The sequence below is a fragment of the Phodopus roborovskii genome, unplaced genomic scaffold, assembly GCF_943737965.1.
Source record: "Phodopus roborovskii unplaced genomic scaffold, PHOROB, whole genome shotgun sequence".
NCBI lineage: Eukaryota > Metazoa > Chordata > Mammalia > Rodentia > Cricetidae > Phodopus > Phodopus roborovskii.
Window position 1 is genome coordinate 99,015 of NW_026125201.1, and position 14,946 is coordinate 113,960.

At 51.1% G+C, this 14,946-nt stretch overlaps 1 protein-coding gene and 1 long non-coding RNA gene across 3 annotated transcripts; one reads left to right on the forward strand and one right to left on the reverse strand.

The window, feature by feature from the left end:
* The first annotated feature begins 2,389 nt into the window (after window positions 1-2,389).
* Window positions 2,390-4,850, forward strand: LOC127226887 (transcription factor HES-1). The gene is made up of 4 exons (XM_051191010.1): window positions 2,390-2,709; window positions 2,865-2,960; window positions 3,224-3,311; window positions 3,933-4,850. Exons 1-4 carry the CDS (start codon window positions 2,602-2,604, stop codon window positions 4,481-4,483), a joined length of 843 nt encoding a protein of 280 aa, XP_051046967.1. The 5' UTR covers window positions 2,390-2,601; the 3' UTR covers window positions 4,484-4,850.
* A 553-nt stretch (window positions 4,851-5,403) lies between these two features.
* On the reverse strand, window positions 5,404-7,622 carry LOC127226896 (uncharacterized). 2 transcript variants are annotated; one of them, XR_007834942.1, is made up of 3 exons: window positions 7,501-7,622; window positions 5,989-6,102; window positions 5,404-5,745 (listed from the first exon to the last, which is right to left on the reverse strand). It is a non-coding gene; the product is annotated as an uncharacterized LOC127226896 (long non-coding RNA). The 2 variants fall into 2 exon arrangements; XR_007834941.1 differs by lacking the exon at window positions 7,501-7,622 and adding an exon at window positions 7,236-7,342.
* Window positions 7,623-14,946: the final 7,324 nt, after the last annotated feature.

A 14,946-nucleotide genomic window follows, 5' to 3' on the forward strand; every position in this document is an offset into this window, starting at 1 on the left:
CTGTGCCTCCGCAGTTGGTTGAGTACTCCAAGGGAGCGGCCACTGTATCTCTCATCGTGGTAATCCCCGGGTTTAACAGTGTCTGCCGTTCCATCATAAATGAGAGAGGGGCTTGCCCAAGGTCATGCAGTCAACGAACCACTTCATCTCATCCCGGACCAGATCTGGAGAAATCATTCACATTATCTCAGTAGGGGTTCGGGGTGGGGGAGTGGGCAAGGGAGGGACCTGAGTGTGTGCCTTGTGTGCCAGGCCTCCCGGACGCGGGAAAAGCTGGGGGGCGGGGATCAAACAACGCGCTGGGATCGCGAGCCGCCTCGAGTTCAGGGCGGCGGGAAATCTGAAGGGGTTGAGGACACCGGGGTGGAGGCAAGGGGCCGATGACCGGGGGCAAGCAAGGAGGGAGGCAGGCAGCCGCCGGGGGCAGCGCGCGCCGCCCGCGCCGTGCGGCAAATCCCCCAGGGAGGCCGCCGCCAGAGCCCTGACGCTCCCGGCCCGGCGCCCGCCACGTGGCACCCGGCGGCGGCGGCGGCGACTCCTCCCGGCGCGCGGCCCGGCCAGCCGGCAGCACGCAGTCGCCCGTCTCTTCCCCGCCGTCCGCCGGCGGCCTCCTGGATGCAGCGAGGGACCCGGGGAAGGGGCGGGCGGGCGGGCGGGCGGGCGGGCGGCGCGAAGCCTCTGTAACCACAGCCGCTGAGCGGAGGCAGGAGGCTGACCCAGCCGCTTCCTAAGTGCGGTCAGGCATCTCGTGACCGCGGCGGCAGCCCGGGTCCCTCCCCCGCTGCAGTCGCCGGGGAGGTTTCGGCCGCGCTCAAACCCCAAGATCAGAGTCCGGGCAGGCTTGCTTGGGGTTGGAGGGGAGGGGGTCACGAATTCCCTGCTCGCCACCCGTGGGCGAGCGTTGCCCCACCCGGAAGGGCTGACCTTGGCCAGGGGGGCGGGAGGAGGCTAGCACGGGGCCCGGACCCGACCCTCCACCCCCATCCCACGGATTCCTGGCTGGCCGGGGCCGGAGGAGGGCCCCCCCCCCGGACACACACACACATACTCATACACGACACACACACACCCCACACGCAGCGCGCGCCAATGAGCCCAGGCCAGGCGCAGGGGGCGGGGTTTTCCCAGGCTCGAGCACAGCAGCTGCTATTTACCTTCTTGGCTTCTCCCGGGGACTAGAGCCGGCCCCCGTTCCCGGCCGCCCGCCGCCGGCCCCCGCCTCCCTGCCCCCAGGGCGCGCGCACACACACACTCACACACGCACGACACACACATCCTCTGGGTCCGGCCGCAGCCGCAGCGGCAATAAAACATCCTGGCACGTGCTCCGACTCCAGGCGCGCCCTCGCCGGCCGGCTGATGTCAAACTGCAGCTCGGCTGGTGGAGCTCTTAAAGGGCTCGCACGCCAGGCGCAGAGGCCGTCTATGGCCGCCCGCAGGGCGAGGAGGGGAGAGGCCGGCTCCCTGCTCGCCGCCCGTTCCTACTGCCAACCGAGAGCCTGCGGGGGAGAAAGGTATAGAGTGGCGAAGGAGCGCGCGCGCCCCTTTAGCATTGCTATCAAAGCCCCTCTTGTTCATCTTTCATTTGAAATTCCATTTCCTTTCTGCCCAGTAGGAAATTATTCTGATTGTTTCCTGGAGAAGCGTGAGGTCCAATGCCCCATTCCCAGGAGAGCAAAAAGAAGCGGGCTTGGGGGCGGGAGACAGGCATCCAAAAGCCACTTTGCCCCGAAAAACCTGCCTGTGAAGACATTTCTCTTTTGGGGGTGGGGTAGGGGTGAGGGAGTGAATAGTTTGGGGGTTGGTATTGTTTCCCCCTACAGGAGCAGTTTTCACTCCCCTGAGCATACAGAATTAGAGAGGGAGTTCACTTTAGGTGTTAGAGTAACACACCCTTGCACGCGAGTTCCCTCGTTTTTAATTCACTAAATTCTGCCTTGGTCTATATTTTCCCAAAACTGTTTTTCAAATGAACTTATTATACAAAGAGCTTATATTGCACGTGGCAAAGACAATAAAAATCCAAAGACATGGCCACAAAAGAAATAGACTGCACCAAAGCCAGGGCGGAAAAGTCCTCTCTAAAGCAAAGCGCAAAGAGGCAGCAAAGGGTTAAAATCCTTTTGATTGACGTTGTAGCCTCCGGTGCCCCGGGCTCAGGCGCGCGCCATTGGCCGCCAGACCTTGTGCCTGGCGGCCAATGGGGGGGCGCAGTCCACGAGCGGTGCCGCGTGTCTCTTCCTCCCATTGGCTGAAAGTTACTGTGGGAAAGAAAGTTTGGGAAGTTTCACACGAGCCGTTCGCGTGCAGTCCCAGATATATATAGAGGCCGCCAGGGCCTGCAGATCATACAGGATCTGGAGCTGGTGCTGATAACAGCGGAATCCCCCCGTCTACCTCTCTCCTTGGTCCTGGAATAGCGCTACCGATCACTAAATAGCCCTAAGACATACTAAACCCTCAGCTGCTTAGTAGTTTTTCTTAAGAAAATCAAGTTAAAAGGGCATAAGCAAAAAATAATATAATTTTTTGCGTGAAGGATTCCAAAAATACAATTCTCTGGGGACTGAGAAGAAAGAAAAAAAAAAAAAAAGAAAGAAAATGCCAGCTGATATAATGGAGAAAAATTCCTCGTCCCCGGTGGCTGCTACCCCAGCCAGTGTCAACACGACACCGGACAAACCAAAGACCGCCTCTGAGCACAGAAAGGTAAGCCAGTACCTGTGTCTCTCTGAAGCTCCTAGAAATTAAGTGGGTTGAGCGCGAAGAGGCTCCTTTTACTTTCCCCTCTTAAAACCTCGGGGTTACATGGCGGATCCCAAGGGAACTCAACCCCCATCTCCGCTTTTTTCCCCCCTTTGCAGTCATCAAAGCCTATCATGGAGAAGAGGCGAAGAGCAAGAATAAACGAAAGTCTGAGCCAGCTGAAAACACTGATTTTGGATGCACTTAAGAAAGATGTAAGTGAGCAATGCTTTATTACTATTATTTTTATTATTACGAATGCAGTGGTATTTCTCAGGCACAAAGAATGTAACTCTTCGCCTGCTGTGTGAGGATCTCACCCCGCCAGCACAGCCTTCCCCTAAGCGGGAGGGAGGTCCGGGCCTCTCCCGCAGGGCCCTGGGATGTGGGACTTGCGGGCGGGGTTGGGGACCTTCAGAGCAAGAAGCAGTTGACAAGCGTGGGGGTCTCACTTTCTTCCCTTATTTCCTCTGCGTAGAGCTCCCGGCATTCCAAGCTGGAGAAGGCAGACATTCTGGAAATGACAGTGAAGCACCTCCGGAACCTGCAGCGGGCGCAGATGACCGGTGAGGACCGCGCGTGCGTCCCCTCTCTGCGGGTGTCCCTCTCCGCCCGCAGTGATTTCTTCCAGACTTCCGCCCGCGGTTGTGAGAGGCATTCAGCTACATTTTACTGCCTTGGCTCACTCCGCGTTCCCCACGGTCTGGGTCTTATTTATAGCCACAACTCCCAAGTTGTTACTGCTCCGGAAAGGGAGGGGAGAGGTTGTAGCCGAGAGGGTGGTGGGCGGCTTGGCTGTGGTGGCAGCTGGTGAGGACGAAGGGACGTAGGACTACGGCGGTTTGGGGCTGGAGAGAAGCTAGGGGTCACTGGCTTAGCACCCGTCCAACCGCTGCCACAAGGAGGGGAAGTGGGACTTAGAAGGCGCCTTGGGTGGCATTGCCCAAGGTCACGTCGCGCGCGGGGCTAGAGGTGGCAGATCTGGAGCTGAGGTCGGTTTAAATGGAGGGAGTGTCCTGGCTTAAGTCGCCAACCCAGAGAAAGGGAGCTGGGTTCTTAGTCTACCCCACCCTCCCAACCCCAGGTGGTTCCGGAGGCTCGCAGCGGGGGACCTCCCAGGGCGGGAGGCAGTGGCCCCCAGGGCCAGGGCTGTTCGGTGACCCGTCCTTTCTCCTTCTGGTCTGCAGCCGCGCTCAGCACAGACCCGAGCGTGTTGGGGAAGTACCGCGCCGGCTTCAGCGAGTGCATGAACGAGGTGACCCGCTTCCTGTCCACGTGTGAGGGCGTTAACACCGAGGTGCGCACTCGGTTGCTGGGCCACCTGGCCAACTGCATGACCCAGATCAACGCCATGACCTACCCCGGGCAGCCGCACCCAGCCTTGCAGGCGCCGCCGCCACCCCCGTCAGGACCCAGCGGCCCCCAGCACGCGCCGTACGCGCCGCCGCCACCGCTTGTGCCCATCCCCGGGGGCGCGGCGCCCCCTCCCGGCAGCGCACCCTGCAAGTTGGGCAGCCAGGCTGGAGAGGCTGCCAAGGTTTTTGGTGGCTTCCAGGTGGTGCCGGCTCCTGATGGCCAATTTGCCTTCCTCATCCCCAACGGGGCCTTCGCCCATAGCGGCCCGGTCATCCCGGTCTACACCAGCAACAGCGGCACCTCGGTTGGTCCTAACGCAGTGTCTCCTTCCAGCGGTTCCTCGCTCACTGCGGACTCCATGTGGAGACCCTGGCGGAACTGAGGGGGCTCAGGCCATTGCTCACCCTAAACTCCCTAGCCCACCTCTCCCAACGGACACTAAAAACGACTTGGATATTAGGAGAAAAGACTTTTATAATTTGGTGGCTACTTTGTTGCTTTTTTTAATTTCTAAAAAGTTACTTTTTGTAGAGAGCTGTATTAAGTGACTGACCATGCACTGCATTTGTATATATTTTATATGTTCATATTGGATTGCGCCTTTGTATTATAAAAGTTGAGATGACATTTCGTTTTTTACACGAGATTTCTTTTTTATGTGATGCCAAAGATGTTTGAAAATGCTCTTAAAATATCTTCCTTTGGGGAAGTTTATTGGAGAAAGTATAATAAAAGAGTGAAGGCTTTTATGTCTTAGAACTGGTTATTTCAAAAATTGTAAAAGGAGTATCTTGAAATTCATTTACATGTAGTCTGGGAACCCAGAAATAGAATTTAAAATATATTAATAATGTTTTAAACAGAAACCATCAAACCTTTTTCACCAATACTCCACAAACTAAAAAGACCTAATTTATGAAAATTCATTTGATGGGGCTAAAGGACTGCAAAAAAAAACATAATTTAAAAAAGAAAGAAAAATGTTTAAAGACAAATTCCTTATTTTATGCCTTCTGAAAGGTAGTTATGGGCAACTCTGACTTAACTAACTCCCTGGGGTAGCCACAAACCTCCTAAGCCACTGCAGCCTTCCTCCTCGAGTGTTAGGATCTTCATTAGCCCATCCTTAGGTGCAGCTGCGCATCCCCTAGTACTCAGGGCACAAAGCTTTAACTACCTCTCTGCACCCTCTTCAAGCAAGCTGAAAAGGTCAACAGATTCCCTCTGCCATGGGACAGCTAGTTAGACTCCCAAGTGGAGCCCGGGCCAGATGATTAACAGCAGACATGTGTTTCTGATAAGTTTCTGTGCTTGACTTTAATGGAGAAAGCATGTGGGGGCCGCGCTGGCAGGCACACAGGCCGTTTTCCCCCTTTTAATACAAACAGCAAGCGACCCCTTCGCTTGGTCATGCCCCATTTCCAGGCAAGATGTGGGCTCCAGATAGAAGCAAAAGGGTTGTCTCGGGTTTCAGCTCACACAACCCTCCTTAACAAGTCCTAACTCAAAGCGGACAGCTTTAAACTGTGCCAGGATCTGCAGGGAATTTCTTCCAAATCCCATCACAAAGGCTTGTCAGATTTTGTCAGATTTGGCCAGGTGTTTGACTGCATCCAGGTGTTGGGAAAATGAAAACCACGAGCCCTGCGAGACCAGACACATCAGCCGCGCTGTGGGTCTGGCCGGCGCGCCCTTCCTCCCCCCACCGCCGGGCAGTCCTCCTCCCAGCCCCCGCCCCGCCCGCCTGCCCGCCCGCCCGCCTCTCACCCCCTCCCCCTTTCCCTACTGCGGCTTCTGGGAGAAGGATGAGGCGGGAGAGATCAATCTTTGAAGCTTTCCTAACAAAGATAAAGCCAACGATTTTCTGTCTTGTTTCAAAAGCCTTACCTCTCCCCCGCCTGGCTCCAGCCTTTCCCACAGGCCAGTGTGGAGTGCGGCTCTACCACAGGGGTGACCTAGCAGACAGCAGTCGGCTCTTTCCAATACCTTCAGCCTCGACCCCTGGAGAGAGAGGTTTAAAACATCATATTGAAAATTTGGCTCCTATTTGCCTTATTTTGTGTACAGGAAAGGTGTCTAACACACCCTTTACCAAAGAAACACACACATCCTTCTTTGACATTCCATTTGTTTTTCGTTTTCTCTTTTGTTTAAACATAAATGTAGTAAAAATTGCTCCATTAAGACACCCATCCCAAACTCAAATACTAAAATCTGGTAAACCCAGTCCTCTGTCCCCACCAAGAGTTCTTAGCTTCTTTGGTAGAAATAATCCAGACATTAGAATTTCAATTTTATAAAAGTAATTCCTTTACATTAGTCTTTAACATTTACAGGGCCGAGAAGGGGTGGGGGCGGAAACTAAAAAGAAAACTTCAATTTCTTCATGCATCTTTATTAATGTTACCAAAGTATACACAGCATCACTAAAAGACACTAAGAAAGTTAGAGAAACAGAAACCACTGTTTGTTCTTTGAAAAGAGGGGCCTCCCCCAACCCTAATTTGGGTGTACATTATTAGATGACGCCTTTTCAGTACAATATGGGATGGAAGAAAGACTATGTCTATCTGGGAACAGTCGTGTTCTTGAAAGTCGCTGAACTCATGCATCCCCTTGGATAAGTCATTTCCCTTCTCTAGGACAGGTCCAAGTTCATAAACTGACTAGATTTATTTCTCAGACACTGCTGCCTCCAGCATCCCTGCTGTTTCTTAAATAAGTAGCTGGGGGAGAGGTGAAGCACCGCAGTTTGTTCTGTCCTCCCTGCAGGTCCTCCGGGTCTGGCCTAATTATACCGCCTCAGGGCACACCCAGCTGCCTGGGCCCCTCTACCAGCTCCTGCAGGGCTGATCTCTCCAGCGATAAAGCACATCTCCAAACTCTGTCCTTGAGGCCAAGGGCTTAGGAAGCCTCTCCTAGGAGACTCTCGGGGCCTCGGCTCTCCTGAGGTCTCTAACATCATCCCGAGAAGTGAGGGCCTGAGCCTGATTGAGCAACTGAAGCTCGCCCCCTCCTCGGGTCTCATCCCTCCCCACCCCCACGCGTTTTTGCAGTGGGGACCCAGAGGTTTAACTGGACCCCCTCATCGTCACCGGGAACCTGTCATTAAAGTCAATTAACTTTCCCCACACCCTTTGGCCGGTAACAACCCGCCGCTAGCTTCCTCCGGGCTCCTAAGTGCAACCAGATGGGCGGGCGAAGTGCCCCCGCCGCGAGCCCGCCCGCCCCGGGTGGCTCGGGGTTCCTGGGAGGCCTCGGGGACCGCGGCCGGGCGGGGAGCGGCCCAGGGCGGCCACACCGGCCAGCCCCGGCGGCCCTGCGGCCAAGGTGGCTCGCTCAGCAGGCCCGGCTGCTTTCTGGCAGGAAATGAATAGCTCCCAGATGAGCTCAGGCAACCTGAGAGGTCGTGAGAACGGCGCGAACCCCCGCCTGTGCAGCCGGCAGCCTGCCAGGCCGCGGGGAGGGCGGGCGGCGGCGGCGGGAGGCCCGGCGGGCGGCGGCGGGGGCGGCGAGGGGCGGGAGCCGCTGACACACGAGCCCGCGCCCGCTCCCGCTGACAGGCAGGCCGCCGCCCCCGCTTCCCCGCCCCAGGCCAGCACCGCCCAGGCAGCAGGCCCCAGCCGCAGAGCCGCGGCCGCCCGGCCCGCCGAGGGCGGCCTGGGGGTGGGGCGGCCTGCCAGTGTTTTTCCAGTTCCCCCGGTAGCTCCGGGCCGCGTTTAGAAGCCGGAGAACTGGGCGGAGGCCAGGATCGGGGCACCGGAGGCCGGCAGAGCTCCGCCAGGAGTCAGGCTGGCCGGGCAGGAGAGGGCAGGCAGGGGCCACCTCGCCCCCCCCCCCCCCCCCCCCCGCCAAATGCCTTGCACCGGACTGGGATGCTTGCTGGGCGTCCAGAGAAAGGGAGTTTCGGTTCTAAGCACCTTGAGCTCCCAATAGGCTCCCCGCAGTCTGCAGCTGGCACTAAGATGACAACCCTGGTGGCGACACAACCCTGTTTAGCCTCCGAGACAGACCCGCTAGTGACTCATCCCACGCGTGATGTGTTAGGTGCCAGGACTGAAGTTTAAACAGAGGGCGCCCAGACAGATGAGGTCTTACTGGCGAGGAAACTAGGGAAGTTTTTTTCCCTTGAAGCAAGGAGGTGAAAAACTCAACACGAGGAAAGTCAGGTGCTGGGTGTCCCCGAGTGTGTCATGCTGTTGTCTGGCGCGGGCTTGACGAGCTGGAGACTGCTGCTGTCTGCCTGGAGGGCAGGGTTTGATTGTCCTAATTTCTCTAATAAAACGGTTTAACTTAGAAGAAGAGGAGGAGGAAGGAAGGAGACAAGTGTGGTGGCATTCTCCAACAATCCCTTCGAGGCACTTGGGAGGTGGAGGAGAAGGGGGGAGGGGTTCAAGGCCATTTTCAGATAAGTAGTCCAGGCTAGCCTGGGCTACCTGACACACCAAAAATGGAGTTATGTTGGTTAAAGAAAACACAGAAACAGTTAAAATGTAGGTGTAGATGGGGAGATTTTAATTTTACTATCACTCTTGCATTTAAAAATTTAAATACAAGGTTTGCACACGACCAGAGAGGGGGAAGGGTAGCCTTACTTCCCTGTCTCTGTTCTTGCTTTACTGAATGAAACATAGCCATTGGGTTGAAAGCGCATGATCTGTGTCTGTTTGAGTTCAGGTCAAATCATCCAATCTGTTTGTGCTGTGCGTTTTGTTTTGGTTGTTGTTTTGTTTTCTGAAATACCTTACTATTTTACCCAGCTGGCTTCCAATTCCTCAGGCCGCCATCCTCCTACCTCAGCCTCCCCAGGAGCTGGGACTATCGGCCAGTACCATGGCACTAGCTTGGTGTCTCAATTTGGTTAAGTTCCATGTATAGGTAAAAAAGTTCATGAAGGCAGTGTATCAGAGAGCTGTGAGGGCAAGGTGAGTAAATGCAACTGAAGCCTCTAGAATAGTGTTCCATGAGAAAGCCCATAGTGTGTGTCAGCCATTGTGCTGCCCAAACAGCCACAGCAAGTGTATTATTCACCAGGTAGGAAAGCTAACCGTGGCCTTTAGTCATCTTAGCATCTACTTGTCATTGTACCAGACCGTGAGAGAGACCACAATTTCTTCCATTGTTTCTAAAGCTCATGCACTGGTTCCATAGTTATTGAACCAGGTTCATAAGGAATAAAGGCATGCTTTCTATAGCCAAAACACAGCCTGGCTGGCAAGAGACTTGGATGCAAAATAAATAAATAATTGAACTCATTGCATGTCAAATAATGTGAAAGGGGACATGTTATTTGGCACTAGTACAAAGAGCATAGTCAACACTGTCAAGGGAAGGGACTGAGAGTCAGGAAATGTGGCTTCAAGTATCAAGTTCGTCACTTCCTACGATATGCTGAGGGGGCTCAACTTAAGATTCTGAGGTCTACTTTCCCAACCAGCAAGGTGAGCAGGCTATATACATCAGGGATCATCTGAAGTCCTTCCAAATCCACAGCCCTGACAGGGCATGCACGAGGCAAACTTCAGGGCTTTCAGCCAAGGCCTCGACACACACACCACACACACACACACACACACACACTCTGGCCTCAAGGATGGACCCTGTAACTCACCATTATTAAAAGAAAGAAAGAAAGAAAGAAAGAAAGAAAGAAAGAAAGAAAGGAAAAAGAAAAAGAAAGACTGCTATACTTTACATTCTTGGAAACATGACATGATAGTAAGACTCATTTAGCCATATGGCTCTCAACCTGTGGGTCACCATTTGGAGTTGAAATGACCATTTCAGAGGGGTTGCCTAACACCATTGGGAAACACCAGCCCCTTACTGCATTAATTCATAACAGTAGCAAAGTTACAATTTGAAGTAGCAACAAAATTAATTTTATGGTTGGGGGTCACTGCAACATGAGGAACTGTATTAAAGGGTGGTGGCATTCAGAATGTTAAGAACCACTAAGCTAGCACACTGGAGGAAGGCCAGGCTCCTATAATTTGCTCCCTTCTCCTCTACTGTGAGCTTATCCTTTACTGTGACTATCAGAGGAGGAAGAGTGGAAACCATACCACTTTCCCTTTCTCCCTACCCTTTGCATCAACTCCAGCTCTCTTCCAAAAAGAAAATGCAAGCTGCTGGTGGGGATCAGGCTTCCTTTTCAACTGTCTAGGCTTTCCTTGCTAGTTCATTTGCCTAATTAACTAAACTTAATGAATGAGTCTGGCTAAACAGGAATGCCAGTCTGAATTAGTGAAAGACTGAATTTTAAACATCCAAGAGGTACAACAGTCACTTTGAATATACTTGCTGTGAGTCTGAATTCAGCTTATAAAAGTATTCACTTTCACAAAATTAATGCAATAAGGAGCTGGAGAAATGTCCCAGCAGTTAGGAGCAGGACCCAAGTTTGGTTCCCAACTCCCAGGTCAGGCAGCTCGCAACACTGTGTAACTCCAGCTCCATGGGATCAGAAACCTCTGGGACACCTGCACCTACAGACAGACAGACAGACAGACAGACAGACAGACAGACAGACACACACACACATAATATATATATATATATAACATATACATAACATGTATATATAACATATACATATATATGTATATATGTAATTACAAATAACACAAAGTGTGGTGTCATTTAAAGAAATAGCAGGTAAACATGGCTCTAGTGGTATTATTTATGCTATAATCACTGTAACAAGAATGAGAAGATCCCTGATTGCAGCCCAGGCAAATACTTGCCATTGACATTAATAGAAAGGTTTCACTGTGACCACCCTTCCTGTTTCTGTGTGTTTCTCATTCTAAATCTCACGTATAGCTGAGTGACAGCCATGCTGCCTAAGGAATAGGTATTGTTTAAATGCTTTTTTCTTGGAAGTGTGATCCATCTTTACTTTCTGCCTGCTTTATAATTTAGTCATCAATTCAAGACATGAACTTTATAGATCTAATTTACAAAAACTCCAGTCTAGAGAAAACCTATTAGGATTGGCAAACACTATGCCAGACGTAGTACTTCCTGGTAGAGTTTGTCTTCCATCAGCTTTTCCCTATGGATATATGGTTATAAAAATTTATCCCTAAGGCATCAAACCATAAAACAGGATTATTCCTTAACAGAGTCAGAGGAGAGCAAATGCAGAAGCAACAGCCCTGCAGGGCAATTGTTTCCTAGGATGAGATTGTGTGTGTGTGTATGTGTGTGGTGTGTGTGTGTACTTTTCATAGATTTCTTCCCCAGTTTTACAGGTAAGTGTAACTGTGCTTAAGGAATATTTTACTTTTGTGACTCTTTAATGAGGACTGAAACTGAAGCAAGGATCCAAGGCTTGCAGGAAGGCTTCCTCCACCCCCATCAGGTAGAACACGTGTTCCAGGGAGGCTTTTCTCCTCCTCTGTCTTGCCACTCTCTGGTAACTTGCTCTGTTTTGAATGAAGAGGCTCTCCCCTCCCGCTCCTCCCCCACACCTGGTACTGCCTGTCTTCAGAGGCTTTGATGACACTCAGCACTGGTATGAGGAGTTGGAGAGGAACCAGATCAGAAGAGTGGCTTAGGGTTGGAGGGATGAGAGAGAGGAGACACACTTTCTGCCTTCTGTGAAGCCTTGCCAAACCACTGCTCCTCCTCTCTCAGGTAAAACCCTGTCCTTGGGATCATCTACTCCCCAACTCCTTTATCTCATGGTCTTTTCCCTTAAGCCCATCTTTTCCTGGCTCTTTAATCCTGTCCTTGTTTCTCAAGCAGTGTGCTCCGAATTCTACCCTCTTTCTCCTCATTGACATGTGGCTCACAATACATGGACTTTATTTTGTTTTTGTTTTTATTTTGGTTTGGTTTTCTGGAGACAGGGTTTCTCTGTGTAGCTCTACCTGTCCTGGAACTCTGTAGCCCAGGCTAGCCTTGAACTCACAGAAATCCATCTGCCTCTGCCTCCTAAGTGCTGGGATTAAAGACGTGCACACCACTGCATGGCTATATTTTGAAATTTTAATAATCCTTATCTTTATCCTCCTCATTCTCTTCTTCCCTTTTTCCTCTGCCTAGAGTTTGGATTTGGGCTATCTCCAAAGGCCCAGGGGCTCTCAGCTCAGTAAGTAGCATTACTAGAAAGAGATAGAAAATTTGGGAGCTGAGGGCTCCTATCTCCCCCCCCCCAACACCTCACCTAGAGCAGAGTGTCTTTGAGTCACATTCGTGCAGATTGCTCTGGAGGATAGAAGAGGGTGCTGGATCCTTAGGAACTGGAGTTACAGATGGCTTATGAGCCATCCATGGATGCTGGGAACTGAACCCTGGTCCTCTGCAAGAGCAGAGAGGGCTCTACTCTGGCCCTTCTCTCCTTTCTTTAAGAGGGCCTTGCACATGAATGTCTGCACATTGCTTAGATCTGGCATGCCTTTTTTTTATCTCTCAGCCACTCACATCAACAAGGCTCAGTCTGCACCCTGTGCTCTACTGATGCCCTCATCAGTACTTGGTGAACAAACCAGATGGACACTTCCTGTCCTTTCTTCTGTCAACAACTGTTTTCACATGCTCAATCTTACAAAAAACTCCATTCACCAAGTCCCCCCCCCCTTACCTCATGGCTTCCCCTTCTGCAGAGTTCTTCTGGAGAATCTGGCAATATCTCAACATCCACCATGGGATTCTTCTTTCCTCTTGACTTCCACTGAAATCTGTTTCTTCTTGATGGTGATGAGCATCAGTAACAGGGTATCAAATCTAATGTCTTCAGTCCAAAATTCTTTTTTTTTTTTTTTTAAGTCTGGTTCTTTACTATCCCCATCCCATAACCCTCCCCACCAAAGGGTAGGCAAAAAGCCATCAGAGAAAACTCTTTTGTGTGTATGGGGGGTGGGGGGCATGTTTGTTTTGGTCATCCTGGGGTCCTGGAACTCACTCTGTAGGCCAAGCTGGCCTTGAACACACAGAATCAGTCTACCTCTAACTCCCAGGTACTAGGATTAAAGGCATGTGCCACCACCACCACCTGGTGTGAAGAGAACTCAAAAAATTGTGATAAGGATGCTGAAGTGTAGGTCTCCACAAATGAGGACATCTGGGAGGGGTGTGGGTGGGAAAAGATTCAGTTTTTCTTAAGAGCCTGGCACTGGGAGTTTTACCGTGCTTTAATGAGTATATAGGCAACACAGATCGGTCTTGTTTTGTTTGTTGTCTTCTTTTTATTCTTCTTTTGTTGGGGGAGGGGTGACGAGAGTGGGGGTGGACCTGAAGGATTGGGAAGTGAGGGTGATGGGGTGCATGATGTGAGATTCCCAAATAATTAATAAGAATATTATGTTAAAAAAAAAAAAAAAAAAAAAAGAACCATAATTCTTTCCTGAGCTCCAAATCAAGGACTAGCTGTTGATGGGACACCTTCATATGGTAACTTGAAAACTCATGACCAGTGCCCACAACCAGGCAGAGCATCCCACCTAGAGCTGTGAATGTGCCTAAGGAGAGCTCACATAGCACATGCAAGGCCCTGGACTTACTTCTCACTGTGCAGCTCCTCCCCTACCATCTATGTCATTGATGCATTTCTGGGGTCCCCATCAGGCCTTCATGGCATATGAATCTCCATTACCACTGCTCTGGTGCAGGAGTTGAGGTTTGTGCTCTCAATTCTCCCAGTCGGGTCTCCTTACCCTGAATGTCACCTCCCTACAGCCTTCATATTCTCCAGCCAAACCATCAAGACTCCCAGGACATCCTATAGCCTCCATGACAGGAGAACCTTGTATTACCTCAGGCTTTCTCTCAGTCTGAGTCTCTGCAAACAGGCTAAGCTGACCTCAGTCCTACTTGCAAAGCTGTTTCAGGACCAGAGATCTCACCTTTCCCCTCCCATCCTCTCCATCTTCATCCAGAGACCTGTGTTATTTTATTTGCCCTTGCCTGGGTCCTTCTAGATGGTTTTACTCATACTGGATCCATGGATCAGTTTATCTAACTTCAAACTCCAGGCCATACAACTTGTACACACAAAAGTACACAAAATGTACTTTTCCTGTGCCCCCAGTACCTGGTACCATGGCTGGCAATGTGAAAGCCATTCAGAGAGCTATTACTACTATAGAAAGAAGGACTGCAGGCAGAATTTTCTGTCCTGCCAGCCAACTCCCCAAATAACCACACAAAGACTTATTAGTTATAAATGATCGGTCCATGGCTTAGGCTTGTTACGAACTAGCTCTTACGTAGCACGGACAATAAAAGACCCAAAGACTGGTATTGGGTTCAAGCTTAAGATGAAGATCAGAGAAGCAAAGCAGCCAAGCCAGTAGTAGCTCTTACCTCTACCCAGGCTGAAGCAATCCCGCCTTCAACATGGCCGGAGACCAAAATGCCCCAGACTAAATATCTCCTATGTTATATACCTCTCTAGAGCTGGGATTAAAGGCATGGGATCCCAATTACTGAGATCTCCTTTGTTGAACTGTTTCTCTATGAGATTGATTCAATCTTGTGTAGCCCTAGGTGGCCTTGGACTCACAGAGATCCATCTGCCCCTGTCTCCTGAGTCCTGGGATTAAAGGTATATACCACCACTGCCCAGCTTCTATAGCTAACTATTATGGCTGGCTTTGCATTTTGATACTTCAGGCAATCTCTATTAAATTATAAATAATATATCACCACACTCTTACAGTATAAATTAACCCGTTTTTAATCTTATTTCTATCATGTGGCTCTTGCCTCTCTCAAAGTCTCCTGACAACTCTGTGATCTCCCATCTCAGCACTCTCTTCCTGTCCACAAGTCCTGCTCAACCTCTTCCTGCCTAGCTATTGGCCATTTAGCTCTTTATTACACCAATGAGAGCAACAC

Excerpts from the sequence above, each read along its gene's own strand:
- LOC127226887 (XM_051191010.1), top strand. The coding sequence starts at position 2,602 with ATGCCAGCTGATATAATGGAGAAAAATTCCTCGTCCCCGGTGGCTGCT. Across the intron at positions 2,710-2,864 it reads CCGCCTCTGAGCACAGAAAG|TCATCAAAGCCTATCATGGA; the intron begins GTAAGCCAGTAC and ends CCCCCTTTGCAG. Across the intron at positions 3,312-3,932 it reads GCAGCGGGCGCAGATGACCG|CCGCGCTCAGCACAGACCCG; the intron begins GTGAGGACCGCG and ends TCTGGTCTGCAG.